Genomic DNA, 27,112 nt, shown 5'->3' with positions numbered 1-27,112 from the left:
AGGGAATCGAATGAGAAAAATTAACAAAGAAAAAAGTCAGATGGAGAAGAGCAGGGCATCTAAAGCCAGAAATATACTACACGCAAGTATGCAAACAGGAATGCATGATCTTTTACATATTATTAGAGTGTGTTATTGTGGCGTTAACAAATTTGGGTACTCGAGGGGGCATGAAAGTTTCATTAAAGCTGATGTTTTTTTTATCCAGCTGAATATAAACATGTCAAATAGTTTAACTACTTAAAATAACTATGAGAAAACTGATAGTAAAATATATTTTGCCCGCGATACACTTCAATTATTCAAACGCAGCTAGAACTATTTGCGTACTTGCGTAGGGTATGTTACGGGCCTAATGGTAAAAAGACGTGGTTCTATCACTCAAAGAGTTGATGCAGTGGTAATGGGGCGTTTTCGAGGGCTCTGGTGGGTCTGGTGCTTGAGCGGACACTTACAGGGCGAGGCCGGGGAGCCGACTCCGCTCTCGGGGTGTGTGTGGCTGGGTTTGTGCTCGGGCAGGGGGAGGGGCATCGGCACCGGCCGCGCTACCGGAGGAGGTGGCAGCAAGAAGGAGCCGGGCAGTTTGCTCTGACCGCTCCCGTTAGGCTGCAGATACACACACACACACACACACACACACATACAGATGGTAAGGGGGTGAAAGAGGCACACACACACACACACACAAAGATACATGTGGAGGCATGCAATCACAAAGGGTGAGATTGGAATGTTACAAATGTACAGAGACATTAAAAAAATTAATAAACATACACAGAGTTAACTAGTGTCATGAAACATGTCATTTTAGTTCAAATCGGTTTCGAAAATGCAAAAACAAAGGGAACAGCAAACACACACCTATTTTCACTAATGGATTCTTTTCACTTTACGGATCCAGTCTCCACAGATAATCATGCTACTGCATTTTCTTTTTTTAAAGGCATTCTCTCCAACCTACATCATTTTTTTTTATTTATAATTTTCAAATTCAGAATATTTATAAATTACATTTATTAAATTATTATTATATAATAATGTTATCATTATCATGTTATCATATCTGAATTAAATATTTATTTTCTATAATCCATACTACAGTAAATAAGAAAATGGGGACTGGGGCTGCAGAGCTACAAAAAGGACATAAAAGCATCATAATAGTAGTTAATATGATGTACATAACATTTCCATTCTTGTTAAGTCTTGTCATTTCCATAAATGTAGTTTCATCTTATTTTTGGAAAATAATATAATTTAATATAAGTAATGACTAGATATTGCTTATAATGTGTCCTGCAACACTTTTCATATAATTTTCAAGATACAGATCTACATCATATCCATATGATGAATCTTTGATTTTAAAGAAAAAAGAAAAAAAACATAACATGCAATCATTGTAGACACTACCACATCTGTTTCAAGAGTGTTTTAGTGTTTCATGACACTTTGTATAACAAATGAGGCGATGAAACTGAAATCAAATCAAGATAAACGGAGACTGTCAAGTGTTAGATAATGAAGAGAAAGAGAAAGGAAGAGAGGAGTAAGAGAGAGGGACTTTAGCAGAGATGTGGGTCAGCGTGTGTGTGTGTGTATGTCCACTGGTGCTGTGTGAATCATGATGTTGTGTGTGTGTGTGTGTGTGTGTGTGTTACCTGTGCCCCCGGCTGCCCTGAGCCATCAGCACAGACGAACTGGACGAACTCTTTGAGTGGGTCCTGATGGTGGTGATAGCGGATGGTGGGGTGGGTGAAGTATGGACTGGACTGCTGGATGATGGAGGGAGCAGGAAAATGAAGGGCAGAGGCTGAGGCACGCGGACTCCCTGAGAAAGAGAGAGAAAAAGAGTGAGTGAAGTGTGTGAGAGACAGTGTATTGTACTATTATAGATTTTAGAATTTGTGTGCTCATATAAACCTAAATTCTTTGACTTTGTCTATCTTTAAATAATGTCCTAACCTTAATAGAATAGCTCACAACAAAAAAAGTAACATTTTGACATTATTATTATTTTATTATTATTTTTTTACATTTATTCATACTCTTTTACATAGGTATTTTCCATATAATGAATGGGAATTGGGGCTCCAAAAAGAAAGAAAAAGTGCCAGAAAAGTCATTTATTTGATTCATGTGCTACTTTTTAAGAATTCTGAACTTATACTGAACTGACTTTTTAAAGGAAACCTCCTTAAAGCCTCTCAATTTCATGTTTAATTAAAAATATTTTAAAGTGTAATTTATTCCTGTGTTGCATCATTACTGCAGTCTTCAGTGTCACATGATCTTCAGAAATCATTCTAATATACCGATTTGCTGCTCAAGAAACATTTCTCATTCTTATCAATGTTGAAAAGTTGAGGATTTTTTTGATGAAAAGGAAGTTCAAAAGAACTGTATTTTATATGAATTAAATTCTTGCTAAATTATTTTATTGTCACATTAAATAAATTTAATGCAACCTTCCTGAATAAAACTGACCCCAAACCTTTGAGCAGTAGTGTATGTCTTCAGAAGAATCGACTACATTAATAGTGCCTTTTTCTTTTGTCATTTGTGCACTCTGATAGCTCTAGCCCCCATTTACTTCTACTGTATGAAAAAGAGCAGCCTGGACATTCAGGTCATACAGGTTTGGAACAATATGAGGATGAGTAAATGACACAATTTTCATTTTTAGCTAAACTGTTTCTTTAAATGCCATTTTCACCATACTCCTTTTCCTCCTTATCTATCTCATCCTGTCCTTCTTTTTTGTCCATCTCCAACTCCCTCTTTTTCTTCAGTCTTTCTTTTTTTGTGCTTCTTAATCTCATTAGGTACTGGGCAGGAGCCAGGCGCTATGGGGTGCCAAAAAACACACACACACACACGCTCTCATAAACGCCCTCACACACAAAAACAAATCGGTATCTTCTCAATCTTCACAAGAGTTATTCATCACTCACAAAAGCAAACCACAGTATCTCTTTCACAACAGTGGCCAACATCCATCCATATCTCACACAAACGCATTAGGAAACAGCAGTGAGACTGTCTTTCTCATGTGCATGCAGTCTGGCCTCGTCTCCCAACCTAACGCAAACCTTGCTTTTTCCACTGTCTCGACTCTACATAAACATTCTAACCAGAAGCGTCTGCTGGAGAAAAACTTCCATAGTCACACGCACGTTTAATCCATTTAAAGCCGCCGCTCTCTGTCCCGCTGACCTTTACTTGATTGGGGCTCACCGGCTGCAGCCGGACCTGAACGGATAGCACTTTTCCCAGGGCCATCGGATGGGATTAAACATCCGAGACCTCAGGGAGAACACGGGAGGGAGCTTTGAATCGCTCTCCTTTGAGTCGGAATGGAGACGTTTGGAGCGGCCTGTGAGACTGCGGTCTTAATGCCTCTGAATATCATCGTTTGACTGATGGGATTTTCTTGGCGCTCCGAATGTGCCTGCCAAGAAGAGCATGATAAGAGCACGCCCCACCCCATCATCACCCCAACATACACATGCTCTCCCTCACATTTTGTTCTGTGCCAACATGAATGACAGCATGTCTGAATAACAAGCAACATGCTCGCTGGCTAATTTAAAAAAAAAAACGGAGAGAGCTAAACGTAGTTTTTATATACGATTCTCTTGGCTATGCATCTGTTACGCATTGGGAAGCTTTCTAAATGTTCCCTCATGGCTTCCCCATTTGCGTCTCCGTCCCTCTCCTTCTCTTTTCTTCATCGGCAAATAGTCTCTGGTAATTCACAAGGAAGTGGAAATGAGAATGAAATGAGCGAATCACGTCTCTGACATTCAGATGAGAGCTCTGCACACTGTTGTTTAATTGTTGAATAAGCACCGTTCATTACAAAGAGCAGTACGAGTGTCCTGGGAATGAAGGAAAATGTCACATTGCAATGAATATTTTTAGTAGGGATTCTGGTTCCAATTTGAATCTTTTAACAATTGCAATTAATTTTTAGGAATTCTGAATAGTACATTTCTGTGGAAAAAAATAATTATTATTTGGTGTTTTGGGGTGTAAGAGACAAATAATTAATAACTTGATTTTTTGGATTTATTTTGATTCACTAAAAGAACCAACTCAGAGTCACTCATAAGGCTACACAGATTTTAGTAGCAAATACAGCTAAACAGTGGTGTGAGAAACACTGTCAGAGTATTTTAGTAGGGTTTTCATCCACACCGCACATTCATCAACTGTTAATAAGAACCAAAATACATTAAAAACAGATAAGATTCAATTCTTTAACCCAAACAAGACTGTACGTGCACAGGATTTCACAGAATATTTTTTACATGATATCTTCTATGATGAAATGTAATAAAATATAGGTCACATATTCAAAGAAACAATCCAGAAAAACACACTTGAGAAATGGAGATAAAAGCTGTGGATGAAATGATGATGAGAGAAGAGAGGAAAAGATGGAGAGCAAGAGGGAACGTGGATGGATGGTGTCGTTCATGAACTGTGGCAGCTCCTTACTCTCTCTGTCTCTCTGCCCAGCCAATCAGAGGCCTCCATCAATAACGCGCCACTGTTTAGAGCCAATCAAATGCCACTGAGGGCAATTTTGGACTAGTGTGGTGCCATAATGGGACTTTTGGACCAATCAGAAGCCTACGCTGCAATCTAATACTTAAATCCCTCCTTTCCCCCTCTGTTCTGTCTCTCTCTCTCTCTCTCTCTCTCTCTCTCTCCCTGCTGGAGTGTGTCTGTCTCACCTGGTCTCACGCCTGCCAGCATGGGCAGCGGGTGGTGTGTGAAGGCCATTCGGGGGGACCTCGTCTGTGCTGACAGGGCGCTGAAATCGAATTTCCCCGCTGGCTTCTTTAGAGACCCAGGAGAGGACAGCCCTGCCAGAAACCACACGTCAACAACATCAACAGCACACACCAATCAAACACTCACTCGCTGACCAGCTCAACTAACTAACTCAACTAACTACTGCTTAAATGATCAGTGTTGGGTTTTGAAGGGATTCAATATGTATTGGTCATTTTTGCTAGAATTTTAAAAACAACAAAAAAGTTTAAATTTCATTTAGTTGATATTTTTATATTAGGTAATTTTTGATTAATTAAATAAAAGATACTTCATATTAGATTATGTTCTCTAGTTCTTTGGAACTTGATCAAAGAGTTCTCCTATTTTTTTTAATAAAAATATTAATACATATGCAAAATAATACAATGAATATCTTTTTATATTTTAATTACTATTTAATAATGTCAATTTTCGAATAATCTAGTAAATAAAACAAAAGATACTTCATCATATTTTCTTATTTTTTCTATTGTTTTTGGAACTTCTTGGAGTTCTACAAGTTCTAATATTTTCAATATTTAAAGTAATACCTAATAATAATATAATGAAGATTTTCTCATTCATCAGTGCAAAAACAGCTTCACATTACAAAACACTCAAATTAAATAACTGAAAACAGTGTAATTAATATTATCAAATTGATAGTTCTGACTCTAAAATCTGATTGGATGAACCACATTGCAAAATATCCGATATTCACACACCTGTGAACAAGTTGCGACATTGCTTGCCAAGTGTAAACAACTAAACTCCGCTTCACAACTCCTTTAAAAAACAAGATTTTCCTCGTCTTGACTTGTTTAGGTCACGTTCTGCTTTGTATTTTCACATTCCTCCACATTTCTTTGCCTCTCTTAATGTGTAAATAACGTAAAGCAGTCCTGTTCACAAATAGCCATAAAAATATAACCTCTAGCTGTACAAACGTTGACAAATTTCTACCGTCACACAGTGTGTATTATATAGCCTCATACCACCCAACCGTAGTCTTCTGTTAGTGTTCCTTAACTATTAAATTAGCAACACCTCAGCTGGTTCAATCCATCACCAGAAAGAAGAAAGAGAGATGAAAATAACATGAAAAGGTGAGAAATTGCAGGAGAAAGTGATAACAGAGCAGGGATGGCTCATAATTGGAAGATAACCAAAACACACACAGATAGAGAGTACTCCTGGCACCCATTGCTCAGTGTTACTCATACACACACACACACACGCTTAAACTTCACTTCAGTTTGATGCTATTTTTTCCTCTCTACATTACAAGGCATTAAATCCCATTTCAGCTTAATTCCCCTTTCTCAGTTCACTTTTGAGTGCATTTGTTCTTGCATGTGTGTATGCGTGTGTGTGCCAGAGAGAACACCCGTGTGTGTGGGAGTGTGCAAATGCGTGTGAAAGTGTTAAGTCTGTATATGTATATTTATCACAAAATGTGTACACAACACACTCTCGCCTCCTGCTTCTTTTGAAATAAGAAATTTGATGTACTATAAAAATAATATAGTCAAAGATTCTCAGTGCAAAACGTTAGTGAATGCCAGCTAGTTTATTTTTAACTAAAAAACTAAACTAAAAACTAAACATTTACCATGGTTGCATTTATTTGATCAAAAATACAGTAAAAACTTTAATATTGGGAACAATTTTTACAATTTAAATTTGACAGTTTTCTATTTGAATGTATTTTAAAATGCAATTTATCCCTGTGGCTAAAGCTGTGCTAAACCTGTGGCTAAAGTTTCAGCATCATTACTCAAGTCTTCAGAGTCACAGGATTCTTCAGAAATCATTCTAATATGATGATTGGCTGCTCACAAACCATTTATCATCAGTGACCGAATCAGTGTTGGAAACAGTTGTGCTGCTTTATATTTTTTGGAAACCATGATACTTTTGATTTTTTTTTTTAATTCAAAAGAAAAGCATTTATTTGAATTGGAAATCTTTTGTTACATTATAAATGTCTTTACTGTCACTTTTTGTTCAATTTAATGCATCCTTGCCAAATAAAACTATTAATTATTTTTGAACGGTAGTTTAAGACGTACTAGCTAACTGCACCATGCTAACCAGTCAAACATTTACCAACTGGTTAACAGTGTAAGGATCAGAGGAAGGCGGGAAAAAATTATTGTACAAAACAAAATGACACTTCTTGTGCTGGAAACCTCTGCATAAATGTACAACAAATGAACCCTATTCTTAAAAACGTTCAAAAGGTTTGAAATGAAAAGCATTGCTTTCTGATTATGACATTCACACACAAATGCAGAGCAGATGTCTCCCACTACTGTAGATACACACGGAAGCGCCATCTGGGACCAGAACACAGACTGAGAGTGTGTGTACATGTGTGTGTGTATATATGTGTGTGGCTAATGTGTGGACAGAAGGTGCACCTGTGTAGTGCATTTTCTCAGAGTTTGTTTGCGTGTATGTTGTTTTTGACTTCGGCCGTCCCATCTGGGCTCTTCCAACACTACTAGCTGATTGTCACCACAGCGATCATTTAGTTTAGTGTCTAACATACTGCCAAAGGCAAAAGCACCCATTGTTGACACTAAGCATTTTATAGTATAATGAATAATACTGAGAATTGTCATTAAAAGTAGATTGATAACAAAAAAGTGATCAACAAAGTGGGTGAAAAACAGACTAAACAAGCAACACAGTCAATATCTGATGCACTACTGCCCTGACACTAACCTGTCTACTCCCAAAACTTCTGTACACGTGTAAGTGTGTGTAGTATGTATTCTAACCATGGTAAGGAAACTGCACACCATCATTTTCATGTTTTATCTTCCTCTCTTGAACACTCGTCAAGTGGTGCTGCACTGCAACTGGAGAAGGTAATTGTTAACACAAGAGGAGAGAGGAAGAAGATCATGAACATAGTGCAATTTATCCCTTTTGCACCGATATGAAACTGATACCCAGTCTGGCCCCATTCAACACATTTCCACTGAAGAAAGGATTTCAGTTTCAATTTTAAACTGGTATCTCGATGGTCTTATATCATCAACCACTAGCATCAGTGCCTGCCATGCCAATATCTCTCCTATTACAGAATAATTAATTGGGATCATAGAACTGCACAGAGCCATAGTTCACTGACAAGCTTCGCAATATCGCCTTCGATTACAAGCATGATATTGCGTAGCTTGTTCAATTTTGGTTGAACAATTCCCGTAACGAGTTGTTGGAACCCTGTTTTGAGCACCATATGTTTAAGGACATTTTATGTTGTACCACAGTCATTTATGTCTTTGATCGGCTCTCAGGTCAGTAGAAATGCAGGCTGTTTTTTTAAGGTGACTGCTACAGTAACACAGATCCCACGGCCGAGACCAGACTCCGGTAACAGCATCATCAGTGTAAAAGGCACATTCATATTTCAATGTGATGCTCACCTGCATCGACATCATTCGGCCAGCCGCTGGACTGGGAGCTGGTGCCAGCCGGAGAACGACTGTAGAAGACATCATCGACAGGACTCTCCATCTCACTGTCATCTATAGACTTACGCTTATTAGAGCTACAGAGACAGACAGAGAGACCAACAGAGGGGTTAATCAATATCCCTGTGACAGATTCCTGTAGACAGATAGAGAGAAACACAGAAAAAGTGCAGAAATACAGAAGACTGTGACAGACTAAGTACCTCCGAGGAAGACTGGCGTACAGCTCCACCTCAGACCTACAGAGCCAGAAGAACCACAGACAAAGGGGAAACAGAAGGAAGGACAAAAAGGAGAGCAAGATAGATCAAATTTCTGCTGAAGAGAGACTGAAACTGCTAAAGAGCAGGCTATGGGTGTATGTGTGTTCACCTTGTGGATGGAGGAGAGGCAAGTGAACGTCTGCTGAGTGCTACTTGGTTGATGTTGTAGTAACCGGGACCTTCCAGATCCGCAAGAGAGAAATTAGGACCTGATGCTGTTGCAACAGGGGCTGCGGAAGAGACAAACAAGTTGAAGTTTGAACTACGGGAAAAACTACAGAACTCTAAGACAGTAACCTAACAAATCAGAAATCAGACATAGTAACTTTAGTGAGCGGGTGAGAGTGCTTGGTTTGATTTGGTCTGTTTACCAAACTGTTCCACTGATTCATTAATAAGAATTCAACACTTAAGTGATTTGTTCGTTAATTGGGCCAAGCGAAAAACAGTTTTTGCAGTGTGCTGTTCATTTAAGAAAACACTAGCATGTGTTACAGTACTTACTCTGAGACACTCGTACAAGTTCGGCTACGTTCCACACCCCTGAAGTCACAAAGCAGTCCTGAAAACTCAGATGTCCTGCAGAAACAATACAAATTCACATTCCTCACCCAACTGATATCTGGGATCTGTGATAAGAGACCAGTACCACATGCATCCAGCATCAAAATCTAATGCATGATTTATACAAAGACAATAATAACAAGTATCTTGTGTTTCAGACAAAAGCTGGCCAGCTACCGTAATTATAGTCTAAAACCCCTGCTTGTGGGATTGTGGTACTCAAGTATGAGGTCAGTAAGATTTTTCTTTTTCTTTTTTTAAAAATAAATTAACATTCACCATGGATGCATTAAATGAATAAAAACGTGTAATATTACAAAAGATTTCTATTTCAAATAATATGCTGTTCTTCCTGAACTTCCTATTCATTAAAGAATATTAAAATATATATATATATATATATATTAAGCAGCACAACTGTTTTCAATATTGATAATAATAAGAAATGTTTCTCAAGCAGCAAATCGGCATATTCAGGGCTCCAGACTGCGACCAAATGGTCGCATTTTGCGACCAAAATTTGAGAGTGTGCGACTGAATTTTACATCCAGTCGCACATGTGCGACCAGTAAATTTGCCTCCCCCACCCTCCGTATTTTTTTATACATTAAACGTGGAAGGGGCACGTCAATGATCAATGAAATGAGCAATGAAATAATCAATGAGACGTGAGCGCACACGCACGCAAACAGAGACACACACACTCATGAGACGCGAGCACACACTCACGTCTCATTGAGTGATGCCTGTCTGTGAGGCGGCCAATGCGTGTGAGAAGAATAGGGAATGGCCACTGTAAGTGGCTAAAATGTGTGGAGGGGGAGGGGCCTAGAGATAATCGAGCGCGCGTAAACATCTGTGGGAAGGAAACGGAGACAAATATCATCACTAACTGATATGTGCGTGCGTCTGAGCTATGAGCAAGCAAACTATTGATTCGTTCTTCCAACCTGCAGCTAGTGTACCAGTGCCAGAGTCTACAGTGTCACCGTCGGATGATGATGCAGAGTCAGAGGTTGGTGTGGCGAAAAAAGCCCGCGCTCACCATTTTCGAGAAGATTGGCTGAAAGAATTCAGCTGGCTGAGGTACTATTAGCAGTCGAACTATACGAACTGCAAAAACTGCAGCAGCTATCCCAGAACTGCGGGGAACACAACTTATGCCGATAATACAGGCACTTTGCAGTTTAAACACACTACACTAATTAAACACAATCTCAGCCTAAAGCATCGCGAATATGCCGTGACATGTTTATAAATCAAGAAGCAACGCCACTGCCAGTTCCTTTTAGAAGACAAAAAACTGTTAATCAGAGCCCAAGTGAGGCAGAGATGATGTTGAAATTTAACACGGCCTACTTCATTGCTAAAGAGGAACAACCCTTCACCTAAAACAAATGCCAGCTCGACCTTCAAAGGAAGAATGGCTTAAAACTTAACGAAACATACAACAACGATACAGCATGCGCACAATTCGTTGGGAGTAATCGAAGGGGAAGACTTACACGAAAATCAAGGATGCTCCGTATTTATCAGTTATGATCGATGGGGACACCGACGTTTCAACAAAGGAATGCTAAATCATATACGCAAGGATCCTAAACGAAGGGAAACCAATGAATATTTTGATTGGCCACATCGAAGTGAAACATGCACATGCTCAAGGTAAGTTTAATTCAAATTATGTTTAGACCTATATCACTAACTTATTTAGCTGTCTTTACTTTGAATATTTATAAGTTTAAATAATCACTTAAGGTGCCGTAATGGCTGTGCCTCAAGGTATGTTTTAATCCACATTTTGTTTAGACCTATTACGAACTTTAGCTGTCTTTACTGTGAATATTTATTAGTTTAAATAATCACTTAAGGTGTCATAATACTTCAGCTGTGAGGTGTGATGATGACAGAGGGAAAAAACTGTTCAGGCAACTGTGTTTTCGTCCAGTGTAAGACATAATTGTACACCATTGTCATGTGCTTGCATTTTAAGGTGTATATGATGCCAGGTTACTAAGCACTTTGTTACTAAGCACTTTTTTTATTCTGAATGTATGGCATTTTGTTTACTATTTGTACTGTCATGACAGCGATGGTGCTGTCAGTTTACCTTGCAGTTGCATCTTCAAAAGTGCAGTGAATTTGAAACAGCACATTGTAATTTCTGCATCTATTATTAAAGTATTTATTAGTAATACAGTGGTAATTTGTAGATTTGGTTAGCATGTTGATTTACGGTGTGCGCCCCTAACTTTTCTGGTTGTGCCCCTAAAATTTTCAGTTGGGCGCCACTGTGCTCCTAGTGAAAAAAGTTAGTCTGGAGCCCTGATATTAGAGTGATTTCTGAAGGATCATGTGACAGTGAAGATTGGAATAATGATGCTGAAAATTCAGCTGCGCATCACAGGAATAAATTACATTTGAAAATACATACAAACAGAAAAAATATTTTAAACTGTAATATTATTTTACAATTGTACTTTATTTTTGATTAAATGCAGACTTGGTAAGTGTTGGAAGAGACATTAAAAAATATTTTTCATGGCATAACTATATTTATATATATATATATATATTTATTTCATTTTTTTCTCACCGTTTGGTGGGGGTTTGATGTCTGACTCTCCTTGTTGATTGGAATTGTCTGATTGCCCAGATTCTGCATTGAGAAACAGAGAAAAGATTCACATAAATGGCAGAAAATGGCTCATATTCAATTACTACTGTTGGAAATGGATTGTTCAGTGATTGTTCAGTTTAGGCACTTGGACACAACAACACTGCGAGCAGACATTGTCAAGCCGTGTGAACATGAGAGGAGAGAGAGAGAAAAAATGAGAAACGAGTGTCTGAGTACATGTGCATGAAAGTGTCTGTTATCAGCACAGTTTATGGCAGGCTGCGTGTGCATGTGTGTTTGTGGAGGTGTTTATCGGACGGCTGTAGGTGATAAGGGAACACACTGGCTCATGCCAGCATGATTTGATAGAGTGTGTAGAGATTAGGACTAATACACTCGCACAAACAAAAGAACAGCAGTCTGAACAGAGGAGAAAGAGCAAGACCGTTTCTTTTTTCTCTACATTTAGCGTGTTGTCTCCATCTCTCTCTCTTTCTCCTCTCTCACTTTCTCTTTTTCTGGAGTCCTGGCAGCCATTTTAGTCTTTGGCAGCCATCTTAGTATTGGCGATGCACACACATTCCTGCTAGCTGACAACACACACACACACACACACACAGAGGATAAACTTAGGTCCAAACCCATGAACAAGGCTGGAAAATGTGTACAGTAGGTTGTGTTTCACATGGCATACAGCATCCCAAGTCCTGTCTGAGTGAGAGTAAAAGCGATGCCACAAAGAGTGCACAAGTCATTCGGTCAGATTGGTGCAGACTGTAAACACTGTAACTGATTTCACCAACACACAAATTACCAAAAACATATTCATCCTATATGTACTGTCCGTTTAGGGCAGCTTCATGGCATCGCTACCAGTCCTGACTCTCCAAGTGTGCTCTAGTAGGTGAGGAAAGACTACCAAAAGGGGGGAAATACTATTTTAAGTACCTCTGTAACGTGTTAGATCATTTAACCCCCAAAACTAATTTTATTATTACAAATAAATTACAAAAAATAATTTTTTTTCTATTTGAACATTTTCAAATGTAATTTATTCCTGTGATCAAAGCATAATTGTCTGCATCATTACTGCAGTCTTCAGTGTCACATGATCCTTCAGAAATCACTTTAATATGCTGATTTGCTCAAACATTTCTGATTATTATCAAAGTTGAAAACAATGATAATTTTTTTCAGGATTCTCTGATAAATAGAACGTTAAAAAGCACAGCATTTATTTGAAATGGAAATCTTTTGTCGTTACTGTCACTTTTGATCAATCTAATGTGCCCTTGCTGTGTATATATATATATATATTTGCAAAAATGTTTTATTTCTGTTTCTCTCATTTTAGGGCAAATGTTGTCTTGCTATGCTTTTAGAATAGAAATTTAATTTTGAACAGCAGTGTAAAACAAGCAAATGTGCTACTAAACTTCATAGGCAGTTATTCTCATGCATTTTCGTTCCATATACACTTTGTTCCATAGAAAAAGTTACTAGTTTAGAGCGACATGAGAATTTTTCATTTTAACAGACTGAATAACCTTTAGCAGGTGTGACTTTAGTGTCATCTAAAAATGGTGAACTACATTGAACATTATTTACTCACTCTCATGTCAGTCTAAGCATCCATGTCATCTCTTTGACTTCCTGTCTTATACTTTTTTTCCTAAAAGAGCTGCTTATTAATTTGATAAAAGTGGGCCATATAAATCATAGCTCTTCTCAAGTTATAATGATAGCTTTGTGTGAGGAGCAGACTAAAACTTTTTCTCAACATAATTTTATTCACGCACAGTCTTTCCATCCGCTGCAGCTGTCAAATTTAATTTTGGTGCACGTTGCATCAAGTTTCATGATTATGAGTGAGTAGATGTCCATACACGTTCTTTTTATTATAATGTATAATGACTTTAGGTGCATGTATGCTTGTTCCTATAAAAACGGATCTCTCCGTGTCTTTCAAACATGTCTCTCTTTTTCAGTCCCAAACAGATGTTAAACCCCATACAGCCTCTTTTTCGTCGCCCCCTCCCTCCGTCCCCATTTATCAGCATGCAGTTGGGTTTCGCTTAAGAGGTTTAGCATTATGTTGCTAAACATTCTGACCTTTTTTTAATCCATAATGCTCTTAAAGTGTTCCAAAGCATCCTAATCCCCTCTGCCTTCTCACTCTGCGGCTCTCCACACTCATTTATCAGCCAATAGTCATCATTCTCCGGCTTTCTTTCGGCTCTAATTATTTATTTCTCATCCTGAGCTCAGTGTCACGATGAGAAATATCTCATAGCTGGAGGACATCCGTATACTGCGGTACTGGGCTATTGGATTACAGATGCTCGGGAGTTAGAGTCGGCAGAGACAAACATCTGTCTGCACTTACACATGAAGAGCTTTGGGAACAAGCTCAACGAACGTAAACTCATTTGTGAGGTTATTTCATTAAAAGCAAGCTGTTTTTCAATGTGCATTTGTGTGTGTACATTTTTCTATGTATGCATGTGTAAGTATATGTATGAAGGAGCAGGTGCGTGAGAGTGGTTTCAGCACAGCCTGTCACCCATCTGTGTGCCCGTCTGCAGCCAGAGTCTGCCAACACACACACACACACACACACACACACACACATGGAGAATGGAGAGAGGCACATGCAGGCAGAGAGACGAGAAGAGAGCAGAAAAATAAAGATGCATCTTCCACACATAAATCCAAGTGTCTCCATCAGTGTGCTGACATAAATAGCTTTAACACACTCACACCAGCGAGAGACACCCTGGCTAAAGACGACGTGATTTGGGCTCTTTACAGGCTTTTGATTAGATGGGCACATCAGATCTCAAAGGAACCCCAGGAGGATCCTCGTCCACAAAGACAGAATGAGAAGGATGGACAGAAAGAAAGTAAAAAGGAAAGAAAGAAAGAAAGAAAGAAAGAAAGAAAGAAAGAAAGAAAGAAAGAAAGAAAAAGAAGAGAGAAGTTGGAATAATAATTACTGTGTTACTCAAATCACTAAAGAAGTGAAAATAATCATCTAGAGATAGATTGTAATTTGTAAAAAAAAAAAGTGAACTTATTTTGCACTATTTTGTTCTATTTAACTCTTTCTATTGCATTCCTTTTTAAAAACCAAGAAAATATATTTCTTTCTTCTCGTACTAATACATTTATATTCACATTTAGTCATTTAGCAGACGTTTTTATCCAAAGTCAACTTACAAATGAGGACTGCTAATACTTCTACTCAGAAAGGATGCATTTAATTAATAAAAAGACAGTAAACAGATACATGATTTAAAAAAGAAATGCTGTTATTTTGAACTTTATATTCAAAAAACAACCCTGAAAAAAAAGGTTTCCACAGGTTTCTGTTTCTTGAGCATCAAATCAGCATTTTAGAGTGATTTCTGAATGATCATGTGACACTGAAGACTGGAGAAATGATGCTGAAAATTCAGCTTTGATCACAGAAATAAATTGTATTTTAAAACATTAAATTAGAAAATTTTGCAATAGTATCATTATTAACCTTTTTATTAACTTTCTTCATTTTATATCAATACTAACAATAGATTATTGTGACATTAGACTCATACAAATGTAATTTATTTGCAATATATATCCACAATACTGAGCCACTGAGTGGAGGAGAATTCTTAATTTTCATGAAATTATGTAAAAACCTGCAATAACGCAAAAATAAAAATTTTCCTCACGCTCAATAAAATTTTGCATTATTTTATTTTTCACTTTTCACTCCAATTATGACCTGGACATGATTTTGGGAGGTTTACCCATCACAGGCTTTTTAAGTCTATTCTCATTCTGCCCAGTAGGGGGCTCCTAAGTGCAGTGAGGAAGTCAGACATATAAACAGCAGAGCAAAAGGCCCTAGAGCTTTGGAGACAGCAGGTGATGCGATTTGGGCCATTTCAGGGCAGTCACAGGTGTGCAATTTCACATCAGCAAACATCACCTTTCAGTGTTAATACAAATAAACAGTTTGTTGACACTTGTGGTTTGATCGCTGTGGTTGTCTTTGCCCACAGTGCAAGCACAAGTCCAATAAATGATAGTCATAAACACACTTTTATGCAATGCAAACAGAGAAATACGCTGATAACGCTCCTCAGACTTACTATCTAATGCTAAATCTGGCCAGATAGAGCAGGATGTGCATCCATTTGTGTATGTGTGTGAGTGTGTGTCCTCAGAACACAGAACACAGAACACCCCGTGACCTAGACAGGATGTGACTGTTAAACAGGCTTTACAATAGTTCACTGTGTGAAGGGCTAAACAGGATACCAGGTATAAAACACACACCATAACCTGTATTACAACACTCACCATATTTATCAACTATTTGTAGTGCATAACAATTTGACTCATAAACTTCCAAGTTTATCCAACACTCAAAGTTAGTGATTTGAACAAATGCCTAGCCCTATTACTCTTCAAAACTTTATTGAATGTAGTCTCTTCTGCTCACCAAGGCTGAATTTATTTGATCAGAAAATACAGTAAATACTGTAAATTATTATTAGAATAAAAATAACCTTTTCCATTTGAATATATTGTAAAATGTAATATAGATTTTTTTTTTTCAGAATTCATCAATGAATAGAAAGTAAAAAAAACAGTATATAGCTGAAATAGAAATCTTCTAAATGTCTATACTGTCACTTTTAAATTAATTTTATGCATCCTTTATTAATAAAACTATTAATAAGAAAAAATCTTACTGAGCCCAAACTTTTCGATGCTAACAACACCCTATCCTCATAGCGGTGAGTTTTGCACAGGCCAGCACTCTTCATCTTCACAAAAATGTGCAGATCTTTTTTGGACAGTGCCACAGAGATCCACCGAACTGATCATGTGATATAAAAACGCCACTTTGTGCCACAGAAAGAGAAAGAAAGTGATACAAAGAGAAAGAGCCCGAAGGAGGTCTGGGAACAGAAGGTTCTGCCAAAAAAGCCGGGAGAGAGAATAAGGAGGGGGAAGGCAGACAGGATCTGTTGCCATGGAAAGTGAAGAGAAGAGAGGAGTACACAACATACATCTAGACAAAGAGAACAGAGCGAACAGACAACTAATAGAGGAGGAGAACAAACAGAATAACAGACAGAAGACACACACTGATACATGAACACACATACACTTTGACCTCCAGTCACAGAGCCAGAAGCCTAACATGCTTGCATGTGGAAGGTGGGGGTTCCTTTTCCAGCCAATCACAGAGCTGGAAACCGACTGCAAGGGCCAATGACATATGGGGGTTCCGATCCAAACCCGCCCCCTGAGCTGCTTGCCTTGCTGTTCTTTGTGCATTGTGTAGCTGGAGCACACAGATGCTCAATGATGTCATGAGTGTGTGTGGTGCAGTGGGTCGGACGGTTATCTGAGGTCACTGGGGGTTAGCGAACTGTCAATCGTGACAGCTGGATGAGGGAAGAAACTTTTACACATCCACACACAGGCCTCACATGAGTTTATCCACTAGAGATTGGGGCGAAATGCTTGCATGTGTGTGTTTATGCGCTTAGCGCTATGATCTTTTAGTGCTATCGCAATAAATAACCTCAGAACACGATTAGAGGATCCAATAAGCTTTTCCCAGAATCCTCAGTAGTCCTAAAAACAAGCGAACATCTGAGCATATATGTAAACAAATACAACGAACATCTCGATGAAGAAGTGCAGACACAGGTCAGAGTCTAAAGACCAGCTGTTCTGTGCTGACCTGAGCTCAGTGTGTGCGTGTGTGTGTGTGTGTGTGCGGTTCGGCTTTTATCTTATTAAATGAGATAAGGAGCTTGTCCCGTCTAGATTCCCACTGTTCATCTGATCCAGGACCTTCTCTTCTCAGATGCTGCCTGACACGAGGCAGCCGGTCTGAGGAATGTGGAGTAGGACGGTCCCAGGCTTCAGAGGAGGCCTGTGGAGCCCTTCCAAATGTAACATGTTAAATCTAATTTTGTCCTAAAGAAAATGTGAGTAGTAAAATAAAATATAAAAAATAATAATTTCTAGGATTAATAACCTGCAGGCCAATATCACAGACCATGTTCCTTAACACTTTCCCCACCATTGACACTTTTTTCCGGCTTCCTGTGTTTTCAATGGTGTATGGTAGGATGATTTGATCATCATTCTGAATCTGATCTTTAAAAAGCTATAATATGATGACTATAATGTGATGGAATCACTATATTTAACAAAGAAATCTCTATGAACTGATTGGATCATGAAAAGTGGTGGGATGGAAGGGGTTAAACATTAGGTCTCTTCTAAATAAGAGCAAATGATTGCAGTTTGATGAAAGATACAAAGATTGCAAACACCGCCAATAACGTCTAAAAATCATTCTGCATGAGCGACTGATATTTACGAGCTGCAGAGTGATCATAAAAAAGCAAACAGTTATTGTTTGAAAATCTGTCACAAACAGAGGCACTACAAGGCTGATGTGAGAATGGGGGTTCAAGATTCGGAGAAATAAAGAGAACGGGAGAGAAAGAGCCATGAAGGTTTCTCTAGTGGAACTGCAAGTGACTGCATCTGTTTGGCAGCAGCTCAGAAAAGTCTAGTGTTTCAGCCTCCACACACACACACAAACACACACACACACACACACAGAGAGAAAGCTCAGAGAGAGCTAGTGTTTCAGGCCTCAGCCTCAGGGACTGCTATTCCAGGCTAGTTTATGAAAAACAGCTTTATGTGGAAAAAAGGGGAAACGTTGGAAGAAGGAGAAAGAGAGAGAGAGAGGCTGAATCAGAGGGAGTCTGCAGTTAGAAACAAAAGCCACGTACACACTGCAAAGTTTTGGTGTGATAACCATATTTAAAAGTGGGAGTGAATCCCGAAAACTCTCAGTATGTGTGTGTTGGATGCAAAAAAAAAAAATATGAATCTCGACCCATGTACCCATGATAGCTGACAAAGTGATTACACAATGAACACTGATGCCAGGGGTTTTACCTGGTGAGATTTGCAGCAGAATTTGGGACTGAGTCAAGTCCAACACATTCATTTCAGCCATTTGCATCACATCAGAAGAAAGGACACAATATAAACAGATTTTATTTTTTTATTTATAATGTGTGTGTTTTCCTCTCCCTCTCCCCCCCAGAAGCAAGCAGGAAGTGAGGTTAATGTTTAACGTGAGGAATAGAGGAGGAGACATCTGCTCTGTCCAGAAACAGGCCACAGATGTATCAACTCTGTGACTCTTGGGCCAGTAGAGCACAGCTGGGAGGCAGGTGCTTTCTATCATCTGGCATGAAGCGAATCACAATAACCTCAAATGAACCGGCTCTATTCCCGCCCTCAGCAGCCCTTGAGGTTGAGCAGGACAGACCGCCCCTCAGAAACACCTACAAGCCCAGATGTCATGCACTGCCAGAGCTATATATCACTACACATCGCTTTCCAGAGCATGACCACTTCTAAAAATGATCATCAGAAACAGAGTGCAGGCAACGTGTAGTTTACATTTAGTAGGTTTTGTACTTAGATTTGTATGTTTTTCATAGTGTTACTAAAGAATTGATATTCCAAACCTCTGAGTAAAAAAATCTATCAAAATTTGGTTTAAATCTGTTGTGACTGTATGGACTTTTTTTGTAAAGACATTTATACACTAATTCAGAAAGCATGTATTATATTAAAAACTGTTTGTTTTGAACTTTCTATTCATCAAATAAAACTCAAAATAATGCATCACAGTAATGCATCCTATATATATATATATATATAGATGCTGAAAATCCAGCTTTGTATCACATGAATATATTACACTTTACAATATATTCAAGTAGAAAACAGCTATTTTAAATTGTAGTAATATTTCACAAAATTACTCTTTTTACTGTATTTTTTGTCAAATAAATGCAGCCTTAGTGAGACCTGTGATGAATGAATACTTTTTACAGATGAGGTCACTAAAAGCTATATACAAAAAAATCTCCTTTTGTAACAACATGAAGGTGCAGATAATGACTAAACTTTAATTGTTCTGGATGAACTATTTGTTTAATGCTGCCAGAGTTCAGTTGTATTTCTTAATTTGATCTGATCTATGCAATTTGATTTATTTTCAGCTACTAGTAGCAGCAGTCCAACCTTTCGGCTCGCAACACCAGATGCAGCTCAGACATCTAAACATTTGCTTAGTGATTTAGTTTTCTGTTTTAGTTGGGTGGCGTTCACCTCACTGGCAGCGAGCGCACATACCCTGCGGCCGAGACGCTGGGTTTTCCCTCGTTTTCTTCCTTGCTGTTCTTTTCATGGACTAGTATTTTCGTCGGACACACCGACATCTGCAGATTATCACAGAGAGCGCAAGAATTCTGTCACACTCGCTGTTGCAGAAAAACGTCCCACTCGCTTCCCCTTTTTCATCAGGGGTTTCGACAGAGAGAGAGGGGGAGGGACTGAAGATGGAATGAGAGGTAAAAAAAAGAGATAATTGCAGGAAAGCAGGATTATTAGGCCATCAGTATCCTTTCAGACCGAAACTGCCAGATAAGTGAAATCAGATGGAGAGACAGAGAGTAACACAGGGTCTGTCTGAGGCTCGAGAGAGGTTATGATCAAGTCAAGTGTCCAGCTTGTTAACTGGCTCGTCTTATCATTGCCATATTGTTGGGTGTCCATCCTTGTCCATTTATTGCGACGCCACCATTCAAAAGTTTGTAATCTAAGATTTTTTCATGTTTTTGAAAGAAGTCTCTTCTGCTTTGCAAGGATGCCTTTATTTGATCAAAAATACAAAATATTGTTAATTATTTTTGCAATTTAAAATCACAGTTTTTTTATTTGAATATATTATTATATAAGCTGAAATTCTGAGTAGTCTGTGAGTGTGAAGTTACTTTAGATTTAGTTACAGAACTATTAGAAAATGTGCTCTGGCATGTGTTTAGCTGGCCGGCAAGGATTCATCATTTTCTCATTAGCTTTGAGTTGAGGTAATTACATTCTACAAGTTAATTACTCCATTCGACGTCTCTGCTGAATAAGAGGACAGAAAGTTCTAGAACAAAAGTGACCCTGAGTTCAGGAATCTCGAAACTCTGAGTTCTCTGGTTCTCCGATCAGAGCAGCTGGGACCCATTAACACATTTAGTACTGAATTGCACTCAATTTCTCCTACACGTCTTTCTCTTTACCTCACTAATGTTTCAAGAGTCCCTGAGGACCCTGGGATGGCTGGGACAGACAAAAACTCACAGATTTCCACTTCTTTTACACCATTCTCCCTTTCGTTTTGCTCAGGCACACTGCATATGGGCTCAGGCTGAATCTATGTGAGTGTTATTGGGCTTTATCCCTGCAGACAGTCAGTCACTCAATCTAATACTTTATGGCTTGTATCCGTTGATCTGCTGTAGGTTTAGCTATAAAATATCGTAATACCCTGCAGTCACAAACACACTGCTACAAAACACACTTTGAGGGGAGGTGCGTGTGATTACTGAACTTATCCCCAAATGCTAGTCTGTCGGCATGTAAGAGCCTTATAGCTCTGGAAGAGATAAATATATGGAGAAAAGTACACAAATATGCTTTAAATACTACAAACTCACCCACATGTAGACACAGAAATCAGCAAACTAAATATGTGTGTTGGGTCCAGGAGTGTTGTTGCACATAGTAGCATCAAATCAGATTGTAGGATGAATAGTGCAATTGTTTTGCTTGCAGATAAACTATCTACAATAGAACACGGCAAGCCTGCTAATCTCTTTAGGAAAATCGCTTTAGGGTGCAAATCGCCTTTGCTGAAATATGGTACGTACAATGGCCACAAGAAAATATTAGGCCATTTATGCAACACTTAACTTGCATATCAAGAGGCACTTATTCAAATATCTAGTGCTTGCATTTTAATTTTTTTACTGCCATGGCTTTTATTTAAAAGTTGAGGTCAGTAAGATTATTTTTTTTAAAGAAATATATACTTTTTAGCAAGGACACATTAAACTGATCAAAAGTAGTTGACAGTAAAGACATTCATAACATTAACAGAAATAGACTTCAAATAAACAAGTTTTTTGGATTTATTCATCAAAGAACCCTGAAAGAAAATGTATCATGGTTTCTGCAAAAATACTAAGCATATTGATGTTAAAGATAAAAAGATTTCTGAAGGATCATGTGACACTAAAGACAAGAGTAATGATGCCAAAAATTCACTTTTGCTTCACTGGAATAAATTAAGCTTAATTTTAAAATGGAATACAGCTTTTTAAAATTGTAATAATATTTTGCAATATCACTGTTTTACTGTATTTCTGATCAAATAAATGAAGCCTTGGTGAACAAAAGACACTTTCAAAAACATTACAAATCTTCCCAACTGCAAACGTTTGAATGGTAGTTTATGGTGCCTGAGGAAATATATTTAGTGAGCAGGAAACAAGGAAGAAATTGTTGTAAATATGTTTATTTGTATGTTCTCTGCGTAAACTGTAAGCACACAAGTTTTTGAATAAACTCTCTCTCTCTCTCCAAATATTTCTGGCCAGTAATAAAGCTTTCATTGTTTGAGACAAGAGGAAGCAGGAACCGTATCCTCACTGACCTGAATGTGATGTGTATGTGTGTGTGCTGCTCATAATGCACTTCCTCCAGACTCTTTGATGCCCTATCACACACACACACACACAGAAATATTTCAGTCTATGTGTCAGTGCCCTGATCCTGTAGCCGTGTTTGAGTGTCTTGCCTTAATAGACTGGTCACGCTTGCTTACCGCTGCTAGAGAAGAACTTTAATGTGGGTTCTGCCTCATAGTCCTGTGGCGGACATGCCTTAATGATACTTTCTCTTCAATGAAACATTCACTGAAAGTGGCATGAGAGTAGCGAGGCAAATCAAAACATTAGAGCCTATCTTTCTTTGAAAATAATGTGCTATTGAGGAGTAAATAAATAGCTAAGTAATGAAACTACTAACTTTAATACTAATATTAAAGCTTCTTTCTACCAAGGGATTCTGAGTTTACATCTCAAAATTCTTCTTACAATTCTCTTTTTTTTTTCTCAGAATAGTACAAGTTACTTATCCAAACAAGTAACATTGCTTTAACTGTTTTTGGCACATTATTTTGCACACGCAACTTTACACCCAAGCAAACTGAAAATAAATAAATAAATAAATAAACATGTCACCCCTCCAAAATATAGCTTCAAAGTAGTTATCTACTCTTAATTAGTCATTTGTTGTGTATATAGCTACTTTCAATTATAGCAGTTTAGGTTCCCACACATATGAATATAAATGAATACAGGAGGATGAGAATAGACAGTTTTCTGGCACTTACATATCTAATGTCTTCTTAAGCCAACTCTCTCTCACTTTCTAGTCATGGTTATATTATTGCAGTGTGAGTAGACAAATGAAAACATTTGTCTGCCAATAGCAAGACCACAGAAGTCTCCCAACATGTCCAGATCTCACACTCCTTCATTTCCTTCCGTGTTTCATCTTTGATGAACACACTCTTTCAAAGCAGCAGACAGACGTCTCATGCCCCCCCCCCCCCCCCACACCACACACACACACACTTGTTTCTCACACTGCAACACACCCTTTATCACTCACTCATTCACATTAGGCATATTAGTGCATACTAAACCTATGGTGAGTTTAAAACATATTCAGAAGTAAATTAAACAAAACTAAATTAGACCAACAACTAAAAACTAATAAAATAATACACAATAAATCTGTTTTCTTCAACCATCATCATTACATGAAATCAGGTCACATGCCACCTGCAGATGGCGATATAGCATGTAATGCAGGTAAGTTTCAGACATGCAATGGTAATTTGAACGTTTTTGTACAAAAAATTGAACAAAATAAAGTGTGACTATTCCAGAGTCTAAATAAATTGTTTCTTCTTGCTTTTGTATATTACATATATATATATATATATATATTTTTTTTTCAAAATCTATTAAAATAAAATACAATCGAAATGTGACCACTACATAACATTTTTAACTAATACTGCACTTCTGAAACAGAAGTTAAACTGAAATAGTATTAAAATAATGCTAAAAATTTACAAAGAACATTTGCACGCAAGTATGCAAACATTGCAAGTGCCTAATGCATTCTTGCATGATAAGTAACAAATCTCAGTACTCAAGTGAGTTCTCTTTGAAATGTTCGTAAAGCAAACTAGCTATAAAAGATGGTGCCAATAATTTACACTACCGTTATAGTGCCCCTCGTGGCAACTTTAGGAATGCAACACAACAACACATGCATAAATGCAGTTTGACATTTTAGAACATGTGCAATTAAGCTTTTATAAATTTGTGTTCACATCCGTGTCTTTACACCTGTAAAACCATAAATCATCTTGTTTTTCACTAGCCACAATCAATTCTTTACTGACACTTTTATAAACAGACACACACACACACACACACACACACACACACACACAGAACTGACTGATCTCACTGATCTCTCACAGCTCACTAAGCATCTTTACCAATGACACATCACATGATCAGAGCTCAACTAATCAGCACTCCTGCAGCCATACCAGTGGTTTTTAGGTTATTTGAGATGTTTGATCTGCTGATCTGGGTCTGCAGGGTCCTGGTTCTGAAATGGGTGTGAGATTGTGTACGTCCATGTGAGGTCAAAAGGTTACAGGGTGTTTAGTCCCTTAATGGAGGATTTAGCTACATAACTCAAATCTCAATCAATCAGAGCTCAACCTAAATAACATCCTAACACAGTTAGGTAAGACCGATTCGCAACACACACACACGCACAGTTTGCGTGATTGTGGCGGAGTCTATCATTTGGGAGGATTGAGAGGATATACAGAAAAAATAACACTGGGCATGTTGGCACTTTTAAAACACACATGCAGCTTAAATCTAGTGCCAAACCACTGGCACTAAGCTGAGACACACTGTGCAATTATGGCAGTGTGTGTGTGTGTGTGTGTGTGTGTGTGTGTGTGGTGGTGGGGGGGGGGTCTTGTCTAGTGGAGGCCCTTGAGAAATCTGTTTTCAATCTGAGCTGCAGCATATTACAAACACACATAAAAAGAGAGAAAAGGCAGAGACTAGATAGAGATATGGATGTTCTACATCAAGCCAAAATACACACAAGTCCCTGAAGAAATGAAACAAATCTATATTCCTCACAATGATAATAAATGAACAAAGACAGAACATAACTTTAAAAAGGGTGTGGGAGAGAAAAATATATATTCTGAAATATTAATAATAACCCTGTGTATTAAACATTAGCACATCTTTCACGGTTTGTGCTACAAATATGAATTATACCTCAAATTGTTTCCAAATCCTGGGGGATTTCAAACAAGGATCTAGGGATCCCAAGCAGGCTGTGAGTCAGTGCCACATGCTCAGCAAAGACCATTATAAATATAGTATAAAATATTTATATTATATAAGTATAAAAATAAAAATAAATTCACAACACTACATTCATTCTGCTTTCTAAAGAACTTTGTGACTTGGTGTAAAATAATTAGTTTTAAATAATTAGTTTTAAATAATTATATTTATTCAATTTGGTGTAAAAACTAAAGAAATAATGTGAATAAAAATGTATTAAAATAAATATATTCAGCACAAAAAAGTGATTTAAAATAAAACAAATCAATTAAATGATTAGAATAAATAAATAAATGAACAAACTAAATAATTTGTGCTATTACATCCAAAAACTAATTAGAAATCTCATTTAATTCCATTAACAAAAATAGTTTCATGTTTCATTTTTCTTTTATAACTAACAATAATGCTGTGTGGAAGAAACAATAATGTCAACATTTTAGAAAGTAGGTTTTCCAATAACATTTCACATATAAAATATCTTAAAATATTTTGTATATTAAATTAAATACATCACAGCCTATATACCTTTGGTCACATTATGGCATCAAAATGTTTGAGAACTTAATACCTACAATTTTTACATGGCAGAATTTTTACAACAGCCAAAAGACTCACAATGAAGGAGGGACCCAAGCCATTTCTATGTGCCAGAATATCATATAGACTTGTTAATGGGCCCTAAACACCTAGCAACAATCCAGAAAACCCTAGACTACAATACAGTAACACATGTGGTGAGTTTCACACTGACATGAACAGCCTTTCTTCAGAAAACGTATACATCTACTAAAAGCTTGTAAAAAAAATCTGACATGTAGTAATTATCCTATCACACACACACACACAGCTGCCATGCCTAACAGCGATTTTAACCTTTGACCTTCAGCTTGTTATTGTTAACACGCATCGGCATGACCCGCACACGTGCTGTTGTATTAACCTCTGACCCCACGACATGCCTCAGTAGCCTCCAGGGAAACACTCTTCAAACAAGAGCGGGGATTACTTTCACCCTAACACAGCACCGTATTACATAACACACAGATCCCAAAAAATACACAACCGATGTGAGCATTACGCTTCCAGTGAGGAAACCAAAATGACTGGTCCTCCAGTTAAGATGGGTACTGGGACTGCATTGTGGTGGCTCATTGGGAGAAATATAATAATGTGTCCTAATGAATATGATCGTAAACAGAAGTGTGTTAAAGGAACACATGGGAAAGAAGAGCAGGAATCTGTAATTCGAGCAGCTGTGAGGGTGAGTGGACACCTGTGTGACGGCAGACATATTTGCATCTTGTCAAGAGGATGTTGACATCTAACAGTGTCTCCTAACTGTCCTCTGAAGCTCAGTTTAGATGGTTTGTTCAGTCAGTATCACCCCTGAGAAACTCAGAGACAGATTTCAATCACAACGTCTGAGGATGAGTCAATTATTGTAAAATAATTTAAAATTAACTCCTCCAGTACTCTGATAGTCTGAAGAGATCAACACTTATGAGGCTTTGTTTACAAAATCAACCGATCCGTAATATTTAATTGCATGCAGCTCTCTATAATTATATCATCCTCCAGAGTGCTTTCCCTTCAGAATATTAGAGGTAATTATCATGTGGTTTATGTAAACTGTTAGCAGAATACGAGGCATCTAACGTGCATACCAGCTCAAAATAGTTTTGTTGTGACAGTTAACATGTTAACAGGCAATTAATTAGTTACCTTTAACACTCTTAAGTGTTTTAAATGTGAAAGGAAAATAATTAACTTAAATTACTTTGACAGGTTCTGTTTATAAGTAAATGACAGAGAAACACCCTCTTAGCAGCTAATTTATTTGATCAAATCGGGTTCCACAACCATTCATAATTTAGGGTCGGTAAGATTTTTTCATTAATTTATTTGTAGAAGTAGAAGTTTTTTTAAACACAAGTCTTTTATGCT

The 27,112-nt window shown here is 37.8% G+C and overlaps 1 protein-coding gene across 18 annotated transcripts in view; it reads right to left on the bottom strand.

Annotated features, from left to right (window-relative positions):
• nfixa (nuclear factor I/Xa) overlaps positions 1 to 27,112 on the bottom strand; it is an 87,090-nt gene that overhangs the window by 9,148 nt on the left and 50,830 nt on the right. For 6 of the 18 annotated variants that reach the window (XM_059554695.1, XM_059554685.1, XM_059554687.1 and 3 more), the window contains 9 exons: positions 11,733 to 11,795; positions 9,077 to 9,151; positions 8,682 to 8,802; positions 8,513 to 8,548; positions 8,262 to 8,386; positions 7,611 to 7,691; positions 4,743 to 4,874; positions 1,662 to 1,831; positions 456 to 606 (listed from right to left, as the gene is read on the bottom strand). In XM_059554695.1, the coding sequence (XP_059410678.1) occupies positions 456 to 606; positions 1,662 to 1,831; positions 4,743 to 4,874; positions 7,611 to 7,691; positions 8,262 to 8,386; positions 8,513 to 8,548; positions 8,682 to 8,802; positions 9,077 to 9,151; positions 11,733 to 11,795 (954 nt within the window). Of the gene's footprint in view, positions 1 to 455; positions 607 to 882; positions 1,505 to 1,661; positions 1,832 to 4,742; positions 4,875 to 7,610; positions 7,692 to 8,261; positions 8,387 to 8,512; positions 8,549 to 8,681; positions 8,803 to 9,076; positions 9,152 to 11,732; positions 11,796 to 27,112 lie in introns of those variants that run through there. The other 12 variants (XM_059554696.1, XM_059554684.1, XM_059554694.1 and 9 more) reach the window with 8 other exon arrangements.

Source organism: Carassius carassius, chromosome 7 (genome assembly GCF_963082965.1).
Source record: "Carassius carassius chromosome 7, fCarCar2.1, whole genome shotgun sequence".
Lineage (NCBI taxonomy): Eukaryota > Metazoa > Chordata > Actinopteri > Cypriniformes > Cyprinidae > Carassius > Carassius carassius.
Note: the sequence above shows the minus strand (reverse complement) of the source record. Positions and strands in the feature narration are given on the sequence as shown.